Source organism: Pangasianodon hypophthalmus, chromosome 5 (genome assembly GCF_027358585.1).
Source record: "Pangasianodon hypophthalmus isolate fPanHyp1 chromosome 5, fPanHyp1.pri, whole genome shotgun sequence".
In the NCBI taxonomy this organism is placed as follows: Eukaryota; Metazoa; Chordata; class Actinopteri; order Siluriformes; family Pangasiidae; genus Pangasianodon; species Pangasianodon hypophthalmus.
The window spans coordinates 27223199-27236576 of record NC_069714.1 but is presented as its reverse complement, the minus strand read 5'-3'; the positions used below and the strand labels follow the sequence as shown (position 1 = coordinate 27236576).

Here is a 13378-nt window from a genome sequence, read left to right as displayed (position 1 = left end):
TCAGATGGGATGTGTCTAACATTGTAAACTGACTTACAAATAGGATCAACTGCAGCAGCAGAATCTGATGGCTCACTGGGTTTTCCGAGACCAGCTTTGTTAACTGCAGTAACTCTAAACTCATACTGAGCCCCTTCTGAGAGACCTCCAACTTCAAGCGATCTTTCAAGTAATGGTTTCCTATTCAGTTTGGTCCAGTTTATTTCTTTGGTCTCACGCTTCTCAACAATATATCCAAGAATGGTAGAGTTGCCATCATCAGAGGGTTCCTTCCAGCTTACAGTCATTTTCTCTTTTGTCATATTTGTAATGATTGGTGGATCACATTGTCCAGGAACAGCTGTTAATAGCAAGCATAACAATGTAAATCTTTGTTGCATGCCATAACAGAAAATACAGGTATGTATGTGTATGTATACGCACACACACACACACACACACATATATATATATATGCTATCTTTGAGTTTGAGTATATATGAATATGCAAGAGATTTGTTATAAAAAGAGAAGGTAAATATCTTACTGAAAGGGTCCTTTGCAACAACAGGATCTGAGAGGATGGCATCGCCAGCTCCATATCGGTTTTCAGCACGTACACGGAACTGGTATTCATGACCAATCATCAGCCTTTCCACACAAAATTCTGTTGTATCACCACTGATTTTAGTAGAAACCTGGGCCCAGTTAGCCCGGCTTGACTCACGCTTATCCACAATGTAATTTGTAATCGGTGAACCACCATCTGCAAGTGGAGCTGTCCAGCTCAATTTTACACGATCCGAAAGTACCTCTTTTAACTTGATAGTGGCAGGTGGACCAGGTACATCTGCATAAAGGAAAATAAATGTGTCACATGAAATGCCATCAATGAATTATATAATATTTTGTTAAATATTATATGATGAAATCAGTGAACTCATTCAATGAAAATATTTCATATACATATCACATGACATTTGTAAGATAGCAAGGTGCTACAGTGTATTAATACATAATACAGACCCAAAACTGTGAGCTGTATGTCTGCTGTCTTAGAGCCACTTGCGTTCTCAGCAAGAATGCTGTACTGCCCTGTATGGAGTTTTGTAACTGCAGTGATGTTTAGACAAAATAGGTGTCTCTGTTGTGACATCTTCATGTCTTTATCCATGCTCAACACTTTTCCATCCTTGCTCCATGTAACCTTTGGCATTGGTTTGCCAAAAACTTCAGCTTCAAGGCAGATATCTGACCCAGCTTTCTTTGGCACCATCTTCTTCATCTGTATTGACAGTTCTATTCTGGGAGGAACTGTGAACAATAAAATGTGTAAAGAATGAAACAATGTATCACTTTACTCAAAGCTGAAAAATAAACTATCTATAAAAAAAACCCACCATTCTCTGCAGACACTAGAATAGGGTCACTGACTTCAGATGGCCTGCTAAGGTTAATGGCTGTTTTTGCAATAACCCTAAATTGATATTGGGCACCCTCATCCAATCCAGATACAGTGTACTCTTCCCGAGGTACATTTTGACTGCTTGTGTTGCATCGCACCCATTTGTCTCCAGGAATCTTCAAGGCTTCAACATAGTATCCAATGATCTTGCTTCCACCATCATTCTTTGGTTTGGACCAAACCAGTGTAACTCTATTTTTGGTAATGTCAAGTGCCTCTGGTTTACCTGGAGCATCTGTAATGGCACAGATGAATGCATTTTCAGAATAATGTAATACAAGTGAATTTAAATTAACAAATATTTTAAATGGACCTACCCACTGGTGTTCTTGCTGTGACAAAATCAGTTTTTGCACTTGGTTTGCCCTGTCCTGCACGGTTAATAGCAGATACTCTGAAAGTGTATTCCAGACCTTCAATTAGACCAGCACAAGGATATTCAGTTGTTCGCACAACTGAATCATTAGCCTTAACCCATAAGAGACTATTCCTCTCTTTTCTTTCAATGTAATATCCAGTAATTGGGCTGCCACCATCTGACTCTGGCTTATCCCAAGCTACAAACATGCAGTCCTTGTTTATTTTTGTAATGCGACAGTTCAAGGGTTCACCAGGAACATCTGGGAAAAAAAAAATTACAGTAAGCATCATAAACAACATTTGTTTTACTAACAATTATATAATTACTAACAATTATCTTGCTTTCAACTTACCAAAGGGGAATTTAGCTATCATCCTCTCAGATGTAATGGGGTCAGAAATTCCAAAACGGTTCTCTGCACGAACACGGAACATATACTCCTTTCCAGGAATAAGTTTCCCAAGTCTGCAACCAGTCTTGCCACAGCTGGAAACAGCAGTAACCCAGTCACCTCTGCTCACATCACATTTCTCAACCACGTAGTTAGTGATATTGCTACCACCATCTTCAAGTGGCTTGTTCCAGGACAATGTGCAGGCATCAGAGTCAATATCGCTTATTTCAAATGGGGGCTCAGGTGGTCCAGGAATATCTGAAAAAGCATTACGGTGTTAATTTTATTTTAGAAGTGCATTAAGCATTTTAGAAGTGCTAACAATGCATGAAACTTTGATTCTACAAAATATATTGTGTGAGCAATACGCTAAATAAGATACAGTAGCTGTATATATAAAATCTGTGATGCTCAGTGGAATTAACATTTTTGAGGCATTACATTTTGCAAAATCCTTTGATAGCACCATTATGGTAATGGTACTCCATTGGATCAAGACTTTAATATTTAAAAACAGTATTTTGTTTATTTTCATTATATTCATAATGTATATTCATGTATATTATACTGTACTGTATATACTGTATATTCATGTATATCCATTTACTCTGTTTGTGTCTGTCTGTTTCTTGGGTACAGCTAACATATAGCTGCACAGACATGCAAAAGTACCCTAGGCACACTCTACTCTGTCCATCAGTGAAAAGTAATTGTATACCGACAGTACTCTGCAGAAGTCTTGGGTACCCTTTTTTTTTTCTTTTTTTTTTTTCTTGTACAAATTTGTTATAGATGTTTATTTTATGACTTCTGCATTACTGAGCCAGTACAAAAACTTTTTATATATCCAAACATTAATTTTCCAGCAAATTACCAACATATTACATAACAGACCACTTTTCAGACCAAAACACAAGATATGCTGCTGGTTTTTAGTTAAAGTCTCCAACTGTAGCAGATTCTCCAAGATGCTAAGTATAACTTGCCAGCCAATTTCCCTATAAAACTGCACAAATTGTACCTGAGACTATTGATGTTTTTTTTACAAAGCAAAAATAATGGCATTGTTTAGTTTATTTCTGTTTACTGCTCTTTATTGTTATTATTTTTATATAGACATGTTTAATTTCATTATTTTCGAAGGCATCAATTTTTGTATGTGCCTAAGACTTTAGTGTAGAACTGTACATGTTAGATGAACATGATAAAATGGCCAGTGAGTTTAGGTACAGGGGGACCTAATAACCTGGCAGCTGAGTGTATTTGATTTATCTAATTAAAAAATACTAACCTTTAATGACAATTTTCATAACTTGTTCCACCTTTCCTGAGCTGTTCTCTGCAACAAGGCTATATTGACCACTATCTGTTCTTGAGACATCTTTGATGATGAGCACACACATATTCTGGGATTTGTGTACTGCAAGGCGGCTTGAGGGGACCACATTATCATCTCCTCGCTTCCACTGACACACAGGTGCTGGCTTCCCAGATACAAGAGCCTCAACTCTCACTTTTGCTCCTGCTTTTGCAGTGACAAACTCCGACATGATAACCTTGGGTTCCACTATAAAACAAACATCAAGAATTTTCAAATGAATCATATCTTTAAGAGCCCAGTTATTTTACATGAAAGTTGAATACAGTAACTTACACATCTGTTCTTTAATCTCATATGCTTCTTTGGTTTCAGTGGGAAGACTAGCTCCCATGGCATTTCGTGCAGCTACTCTGAAGCGATATTTCCTTCCCTCCTTCAGCCCAACAACAGAGATACATAAATCTTTCACAACAGTATATGGTGTCCATTCTTTCTTTACTGGCTGTTGTTCTTCCTCCTTCACCACTGGTGGTGGGGGCGGAGGCTCAGCACCAGGCTCCACCTCACTTTCACCCACCACTGGTTCCTTGGTCGTTTTGGGCTCAGGAAGCTCAAGGTAGTCAATAATGTAGCCATCAATCTTAGCTCCACCATCCCTCATTGGTTTCACCCAGCCCACCTTAGCACTGTTCTTAGTAATCTCCAAAACATCAACCTTCTGTGGTGGGTCAGGTTTACCTAAGGCAAACAAATAATTACAAAACGATTCTAGACATCGTAACCACTTTTTAAAAGTTTCAGTTGACATGATACTTACTGATAGGATCAGAAGCCAAATATGATCGCTGTGTGGCTTTTGGAACACCTGGACCATACGCATTCACTGCAGTAACTCTGAAGTAATATTCTGTTCCTGGTACAAGATTGCTGACTTTAAAGGTTGTTTTGTCTACATCAGTTTTAACTGTTGCCCAAGTCTTGCGATCTATTTCACGCTTCTCAACAATATAATGAGTTACTTCACTGCCACCATCATTTTCAGGTGGGGACCATGAGAGGTTGCAAGATACCGTTGTAATGTCCGTGACCTCCAGACCAACAACTGGTCCAGGTGTGTCTGTCAAAACATTTGAATGAAACAGTGAAATCTTAGTGTAAATAAAACTGTTGTTTACATTATAGAGGAAGGTATTTGTTCTACTTACCAAGTACTCTGACATCGATAAATACAGCTTTTTCTCCTGCTGGGCTTGTTACAGTCAGCGAATATTTGCCTGAATCATCACGGGTGGTATCAGGGATGACAAGGAATGTCATTGTGTCAATGAGATCCACATGACCCTTCTTGACAACATTATCAATTCCCATTCTTCTCCATAGCACCTTGGGAGGTGGTCGTCCCCTGACAGTTGCAACTATTCTTATTGGGCAGCCAGCTCTAAGAGTAAGACCTTTCTTCAGCTCAGCATCCAAAACAACTTCAGGCGCCTCTGTTTGAGAGAAGACCAAAACACACACACATACACACACACACACACACAAAGTTGAAGACCATGGCACTGGAGAACTCCTGATAGTTTGTAGCACCTGGTCAGACTAACTCACCAAAAATGTCTCGTGGAGAAACAGCTCCCTCAAGATTAGTTGGTTGGCTCAAACCTATCTGGTTTTGCGCAGAAACACGGAATTCGTACTCAAGATTCTCATCCAGACTTGTGACTGTGAACTCTGTTCCAATCAGCTGGGCAGCAACGTTGCACCTCTTCCATCCTTCATCTCCCTTCTTGCCTGTACCCTTGACTCGGAGCTCAACTACATATCCAATGAGTGGAGCACCACCATCATATGTAGGCTTTGTCCATCCAAGAGTGATTGATGTCTTTGAACTATCAGTCACCTTTAAGTTTCCAACAGGACCAGGAGGCCCTGCAAAAGAAGAATAGTTATTAAATAAAAAAACAAAAAAAAACAAAACATTTACAATAAGTAGACAAGTATATCTTTAGGCAAATGTTAAGTTAAACTAAACATACCAACAGGATCCCTTGCAGTGAATGTTCTAGATGGCTTGCTTGCATCACCAACTCCAATCTCATTCTCAGCCTTTACACGGAATTGGTATTCATGATTAGGCAACAATCCTGTTACAGTCAAATGTGTATTGGTAATAGGAGATTTAGTAACTGGTGCCCATCTAATGCCATGTTCTTCTTTCTTTTCAAGAATATAACCAGTGATGGGTTTTCCACCATCATTATCAGGGGCACACCATACAACTGTCATTTCATCTTTTGCAACTTTGGTCACCTCAGGCACATCTGGAGCACCAGGTCTACTGAACTGGGTCCTTGCAACAATAGACTCTGTTTGTACAGCAGGTCCAGTCCCCATCTTATTCTCTGCCCTTACTCTAAAGATGTACTCATTTCCTTCAATTAGACGAGTTACATTAGCATAATTTTTTATAACAGCTGAAGAATGAATTGACCAGACACCTCTCTTTGTCTCACATTTCTCAATGATGTAATTATAAATTTCACAACCACCATCATCCTCGGGCACTTCCCATTCCAACTTGCATCTATCCACTGAAATTCCTGAAACCTTGAGATCTCTAATAGGTCCAGGCCTGTCAAGAACATTCACTTTAGCCTCAGCAGTACAGGTTCCAGCAGCATTTGTTGCAGTGACAGTATATTTTCCAGCATCTGCTCGTTTTGCATTTGTAAGCAGGAATTTAGAGAAGTTAACACCAGTCTCAATCTGTAGTCGAGGACTTCGAGTGATATCTCCAGCATCACCTTCTTTAGCCCATTTCACATCTGGTTGTGGTTTGCCTTTAACCTCTGCCTCAATTGGAATGGAATCTCCAGCTTTAACTATCAGAGCACCTTCCAACTTGACATGTATCTCAGGAACTGCAAGTTCCTCCTTTACAAGAACTTCAGCTGTAGTCACCCAGTTGCTCTCTCCTCCTTCATTTTTTGCTTGTACTCTAAACTGATATATTTGGTTTTCTATGCATCTATCAGCCATGAAATATGTCTCTTTAATAGCGCCTTTGTGGAGTCTTTCCCATTCTTCTGCTTCTTTTGGTTTCTTTTCCACATGATAAGCAAGATTGCGGCTACCACCATCATATTCTGGCTTCTTCCATTTAAGGAAGACAAAGGTTTTTCCAATTTCAGTAATGTGGAAATTCTCTGGCTCACCAGGTTTCTCAACTGGGTCAACAGCAAGGACTGCTGTTTTTGTTTCTGTTGGTGGTCCTGCACCAATTTTGTTCTCTGCGCTAACACGGAAGAAATATTCACAGTTCTCAACAAGCGGAGCCTTTACAAGACGTTTGGTGCAGTCAGATGAAACAATTGTCCATCCTCTTTGACTAGGTTGACGGCACTCAATTATGTAATTTGTAATTTCAGTGCCACCGTTGTCCTCTGGATTTTCCCAAGACACCATGCCGGAGTCTTTGGTCACATATGCAACCTTCAAGTTCTGGCAAGGTCCAGGAATGTCAAGCACATTAACAATGGTTGTAGCATTTGCTTGACCACTGCTATTTTTAGCTTGAATTGCATATTTTCCATAATCTCCTCTTACAGCATCCTGAATGACTAGTTCAACAAGTGGAAAGTTGTTAATCATCTCTGTACGCTTGTCTCTGCCTAAGGCTCTTGCATCCTTAGTCCATGTGATTTCAGGATCAGGTCTGCCTTTAACTCGGGCGACAAGGTTGATGATCTGTCCTGCCCGAACTGTTACAAGGTCACGGCAAGCAACATCAACAGTAACCTCTGGAGGTACAAGGATGTCTTTGGCAAGTACTGTCTCTGTTAGCTCTCGTGGCTCTCCATCCCCAACTTTGTTAGATGCTCTAATACGGAATCTGTACTCTGTGCCTTCAATAAGTCCTGGGACTCTGAATGCGCATTGCTTGATAGGGTCCTTATTGATCCTGTCCCACTGTGCAGAGCCGGATTTCTGGCATTCAACAACATATCCTAAAACAGGGCTACCGCCATCTCTGTTAGGCTTGATCCACACCAAATCTGCATATGACTTGCTCCAGTCCTTCAGTCTTATGTTACTTGGAGGTCCAGGAGGAGCAATTGGGCGTGTGGCTTTTATTTGGTCTGAAGGATAGGAAGGCTTACTTACACCAGCAACATTTTCAGCAAAAATTCTGAATTCATAGATGTTGCCCTCAAAAAGACCAGAGACTCTGTAGCGAAGATCCAAGACTGGTATTTTATTCACACAAATCCATTTACCAGTCATTTCCCTGCGTTCCACAATGTAGCCACTAACTGGACTTCCACCATCGGTTTCTGGTTCAGTCCATGACAATGTCACAGCATTTTCTGTGATATCAGAACATGTTGGTGACCCTGGTGGGCCTGGTGGATCAAACATATGCTTGGCGATAGTTGGAGGACTTTCAAGAGCAGCACCAATGCCAATCTTGTTCTCAGCACGAATGCGCACGATATATTCACGACCCTTCTCTAAACGTGGCACCTTAGCTTTGGTGCTGTTACTTCCAGAACTCACAACAGACCATGGCTCCCAAGACTTCTTGACATCCTTCTTTTCAACAATGTAGTTCATCAATGGTGTGCCACCATCATCCTTAGGTGGACGCCACTGGATAACCATGTGATCAGGAGTAACCTCAAGGATGTTGACAGGTCCAAGTGGAGGACCGGGAAGATCAAGTACTGTTACATGAAGAGCAACTGACTTGCTTCCTGCAGGATTTGAAACAGTAAGTATATATTCTCCACTGTCTGTCCTTGCACAATCAGCAATGCTTAGAACTGTTGAAGTTCCTTCATTATCAATCTTGTATTTGCCCTCTGTTTTCAGCTCATTGCCATCACTTAGCCATTTGGGTGTTGGAATTGGTATTCCTTTCATGACTGCAGGGAGTACAATTGTGCTTCCAGCCTTTACAGTAAGACCCTCAATGAGCTTCACATCAACTTCAATAGATGGTGCCACTGTAAAAAAAAAAAAAAAAAAAGTATATATTCATATCTTAGTATATAGTTATATATTAATATCTTACAGACTTTTTCTTTCTTTCTTTCTTTCTTTCTTTCTGTCTGTCTGTCTGTCTGTCTACATACAATGCTGGGCAAAGACCACAACACTGGAGACTTGAGGTTCTTAGTGGTAAATACTAGATAATTAAATATTTTATATTAAATATAGCTATAGAGGCTTTTGTGTAATTTTATGTTAAATGTCTCCTTAAATACAGTATATGAAAAATAAAATATCTCTACTTCTGATCGCGTTGATTGGAAATCAGTGAAAGACTATGACTCATACACAGTACTGTATATATTATGTATTAAGTATAATACTATATATATACGTAAGTATATATTTATGTTATCATATCATAATAAAAAAAGTATCACATAAATCTTACGAGTCTTCTCCTGGCAAGTAATTGGTACACTGGTATCTGGTCGGCTAATGCCGATAGCATTTTGTGATTTTACACGGAATCTGTAGGTTTTTCCTTCTTGAAGTCCAGTAACATGGCAGTTGGGATTGCTGACAGTTTTGAAGGTGATCCAATCAGTAGCCCCTTCTTCTTGATGCTCAACAATAAATCCAGTGATTTCACTTCCACCAGTGCGGTCAGGCCACTCCCATTCAAGCCATACTTCAGTTTTTTCTGCATCTACATGGTGCAAATTCTTGGGAGGGCCAGGAGGATCTGGAGACAATAAAAGATATTAAGATTGGGTTAATGACATTACTTTATGCTTAACTAATGTGCTAAATTCAATTCATTGTGTCATTCTAAATGATTAGGTTTGCTACCTTGGCTGAACTAAAACAACAGAATTGAATTAATTCGGTCCCATCTGAAAGGGAACCTTGAATCCAAACCTTGAGACACTGATAGTAATAACACCATAATTTCACCAAAGTGAATCAACATATTGTTATATGTTCTAAATTAATACTTACAGAGAGGATCAACTGCCTTGATAGGCTTGGTGGTTTCAGTATATGCACTTCTTCCAAACTGATTCTCAGCTGCCACACGGAATAAATACTGAACACCCTCCATTAGGTATAAAGCCATGAGGCTAAGCTTCTTGGATGACGCACAGACTGGTACCCACTTCTCAGCTGCAACATCTTTCTTCTCCACAACATAGTGAGAGATCACAGCGCCACCATCATCCTCTGGTTTTTGCCAGGTTAGATAAGCAGACTCACTTGTGACATCCGAGACAGTAAGCTTTCTTGGAGGTCCAGGTTTATCTATGTTGCACAAAAGATTTACATTTACATTTATGGCATTTGGCAGACGCCACTATCCAGAGCGAGGTGAAAATAAGGTGAAAATAAAATTAATTAACAGGAAAACAAACACACCCACACCCACATATATATATATATATATATATATATATATATATATATATATATATATATATATATATATATATATATATATATATATATATACACACACATATAAACTATGCATACCAAGAACAAGCACTGTGCATGTTGCTGTCTTTGAGCCTGCTGCATTTTGAATGGTTATAGTATAGTTTCCACAGTCAGCACGGGTACATTTCTTTATATGCAGTTTACTTCCACTTGCTGTGACTTCAATAACACAATGAGCAGGAACGACATCACCGTTTTTCTTCCAAGACACAGTGGGAATTGGGATGCCCTTAATCACAGCACTTAGTGTGATATCTGTTCCAATCATAGCAAGATGGTCCCGTGACATATTGGCATCCAGCAACAGCTCTGGCTCCTCTGCAGATAAAAGGAGAACAAAATGTGAATAATTAGGATTATTTGGTACTAAGATTTCATCTGTTTTAGGAATAGCTTAATAAAACAAAACATTTACCAAGTCTGTCATGCACTTTAACTGGTTCCTTTACATAAGCAGGGTCAGATTTTCCAGCTGCATTCACAGCCATGATCCTGAAACGGAATTCTTTCCCCTCTGGTAGGTTCTTCACAATAAACTTGGTATCAGGGCATGACTCTGGTGTCTCATTGGCCTGCATCCATTCAATTGCTCCAGGCTTCTGATACTCAATAAGGTATCCAAAGATTTTGCCTTTGCCATCATGGCGAGGAACACGCCATGACAGACTCACAGAATCCTTTGTTTTGTCAATGACCTCAGGTAGAACAGGTGGGCTAGGCAGAACTGCAAAAGTAAATGTGATCATTTAAAGGGAAAACTTTACACAAATGATGTGTGCTACAAAACTGTAAAATATACATTCTTATTACAATGTAAAGACTATTTCAGAGGATATTATCCCCACTCTACTGAAACCATACTGAATAGTGTATACTACTGCATATTTAAACAGTGTCCCGTTTAGCTGCATGAGTAGCATATTTAATTTTACACATTACCGTAACAATCATGAGTAGTATATTTAATTTTACGCATTACCGAATAAAGGCAATGTTTTTATTTTATTTCATTTTTTTGTTTGAGTCACTTTTAAGGACATTGATGTTTGGGTGATTTAAAAACAAGTAATTTAGACAATCCAGACAAATGATATTCATTTACCTGATCAAGATAAGTGTGCTATATAAATGCTGACCACCAACTTAACTAGAGCTTTTAAGCTGCAGTGATCTTTTATTAATAGTAGAGGGAAAAAATCCTAAAAGATAAGTCATCTAGCCACAACCTTAAGAAAGGTCTGGCCAATTTAAAAAGTTAGCTAATGGTGGTTAGCAATTGCATTGCTATTAAATTTGCTTTATTTTACATTCCTTACAAAGTGTAGTTTAAAGGATAAGAATCACATACCAATAGGATCCTGTGCTAGGATAGGCTTGGAAGGAGGGCTAGGGTCTCCAGTACCAATTTCATTCTCTGCTGTGACACGGAATTCATATTCACAGCCTTCAGTGAGATCTTGCACCCTGTACTGGGTAGCAGGGTAGATGGGATCTCTAGTTGCCCTGGACCATCTCTTAGCAGAGGGCTCCTTCTTTTCTAAGTAGTAGTTAGTAATGGGCTTGCCACCATCACGAGGGCGGTTCCAAAGCACCAGGGCTGAGTCATGGTACACTTCTTTAACTGTAGGCTCGTCAGGTGCCTCAGGTACTCCTAAAAAATGGAAACATTAAAATGCTCATTAAAATGCTTAACAATACAATGTATAAAATATACCTCCACAAACAAACAGATTTCATACTGAAAAGGTCCTTGGCCTTCATTTCTTCAGACTCCAGTGGGTCACTGATGCCATACATATTCTCAGCACTGATTCTCAAGATATATACACGGCCTTCCATAAGCTTGGGCACTTTGCAGGTGGTTTTTGTGGTGGCAGATGTTACGGTGGTCCACATGTCCCTGTTAATATCTCTCTTTTCAATTATATAGTTGGAAATTTCACATCCACCATCATCGAGAGGAGGCTTCCAAGAAATTACCATATGATCTCTATGAACTTCCTCAAATATAACTGGACCTTCAGGTGGCAGTGGACGGTCTGAAATGTGTATCCACATAAGAGATCATTAATAATATAGTTTACAATAAAATACAGGGAAAAAATTTATATATATATATATATATATATATATATATATATATATATATATATATATATATGTATATACATACATACATCAAAAGAAAAAAAAAAATCCGTACCAACAACAGTGACATTGCAAATGCCTTTGCGGGCCCCCGTACAATTTTCAACTGTAACACAATATCTGCCACTGTGTTCACGCTGAGCCTTGATAATGCCAAGGCACATGGTGTTTAGTGTTTTCTTTAACTGAATATGTTGATCTGCCTTCAGCTCCTCATCATCTCTTGACCATGTAACAGAAGGGGTCGGCTTGCCTGTGTAGCGCCCTTGCAGAGCAAAACTTTCGCCAACACGAACAATAACTTTGTCACGGAAGTCTAGTTCAATCGTTGGGGGTTCTGAAATAAATCATAAATAATCAATCAACTCCACACAAAGGAATATTTCTATGATAATATACACATGTAATTATTATTTTAGTAAGAACCAGTTTCTCATACCAAGCTCATCTTTGCATGTGATTGGTTTGGTGCAGAAGGACGGCTTGCCCTGGCCAATCTCATTGACTGCACTCACACGGAATTCATAGGTGTCACCCTCCCGGAGACCATCATAGGTGAATCTCCTGTCCATCAGTTTCTCTTTGGTCAATCTCATAAACTTGTCCTTGCCAATCATCCGTGCCTCTAGAATGTAGGAAATCACGTCACAACCGCCATCATTCTTTGGTGGCTTCCATTTTACACTAATATAGTCTTTAGTGACAGCAGTGACCTCAACTTCCTCTGGCCGGTCTGGGACACCTAATAAAATAAAAATATATATATATCATATTGGTTAAAAAAACTGTTGTAGTTTCTTCAATATATCAGTTACATTACTTATGTGCTTTGTATGACATGCCCTTATAATATAAAAAAGTAGAACAACTTACTTAGACGTTCCCTGATGATAATTTCACATGCAGTTTCACGGAATGGACCAACTCCAACTGCATTTTCAGCTGCAACTCTGAAGAAGTATCCTTTTCCTAAAATAAGATTATGAACCACAGCATTTTGCCTAGCAGCATTATATGAGCATGCTGTCCAAGCTTTGCGTTCAGCTTCACGTTTCTCAATTACGTAGTTAGATATAGGAGAACCGCCGTCATCCTCTGGGAAGAACCATGTCAATTTGCATGAGTCAGTTGTAAGATTATCTGCTATAAAAGGTATGCCAACTGGACCAGGAACATCTGGGGAAGGAAATAAAAGGAAATATGTAACAATGTGTTTGCATTTAT

General features: G+C 39.2%; 1 protein-coding gene across 46 annotated transcripts in view; it reads right to left on the bottom strand.

Annotated features, from left to right (window-relative positions):
* ttn.1 (titin, tandem duplicate 1) overlaps positions 1–13378 on the bottom strand; it is a 142961-nt gene that overhangs the window by 47830 nt on the left and 81753 nt on the right. For all 46 annotated transcript variants that reach the window (XM_053233898.1, XM_053233911.1, XM_053233918.1 and 43 more), the window contains 21 exons: positions 13028–13330; positions 12594–12896; positions 12210–12491; positions 11746–12045; positions 11355–11657; positions 10422–10730; positions 10043–10324; positions 9512–9811; positions 8961–9254; positions 5554–8523; positions 5126–5446; positions 4726–5010; positions 4338–4637; positions 3854–4258; positions 3491–3766; positions 2158–2457; positions 1762–2064; positions 1380–1679; positions 1006–1293; positions 527–829; positions 38–340 (listed from right to left, as the gene is read on the bottom strand). In XM_053233898.1, coding sequence (XP_053089873.1) covers positions 38–340; positions 527–829; positions 1006–1293; positions 1380–1679; positions 1762–2064; positions 2158–2457; positions 3491–3766; positions 3854–4258; positions 4338–4637; positions 4726–5010; positions 5126–5446; positions 5554–8523; positions 8961–9254; positions 9512–9811; positions 10043–10324; positions 10422–10730; positions 11355–11657; positions 11746–12045; positions 12210–12491; positions 12594–12896; positions 13028–13330 — 9030 coding nt within the window. The remainder of the gene's footprint in view (positions 1–37; positions 341–526; positions 830–1005; positions 1294–1379; positions 1680–1761; positions 2065–2157; positions 2458–3490; positions 3767–3853; positions 4259–4337; positions 4638–4725; positions 5011–5125; positions 5447–5553; positions 8524–8960; positions 9255–9511; positions 9812–10042; positions 10325–10421; positions 10731–11354; positions 11658–11745; positions 12046–12209; positions 12492–12593; positions 12897–13027; positions 13331–13378) is intronic.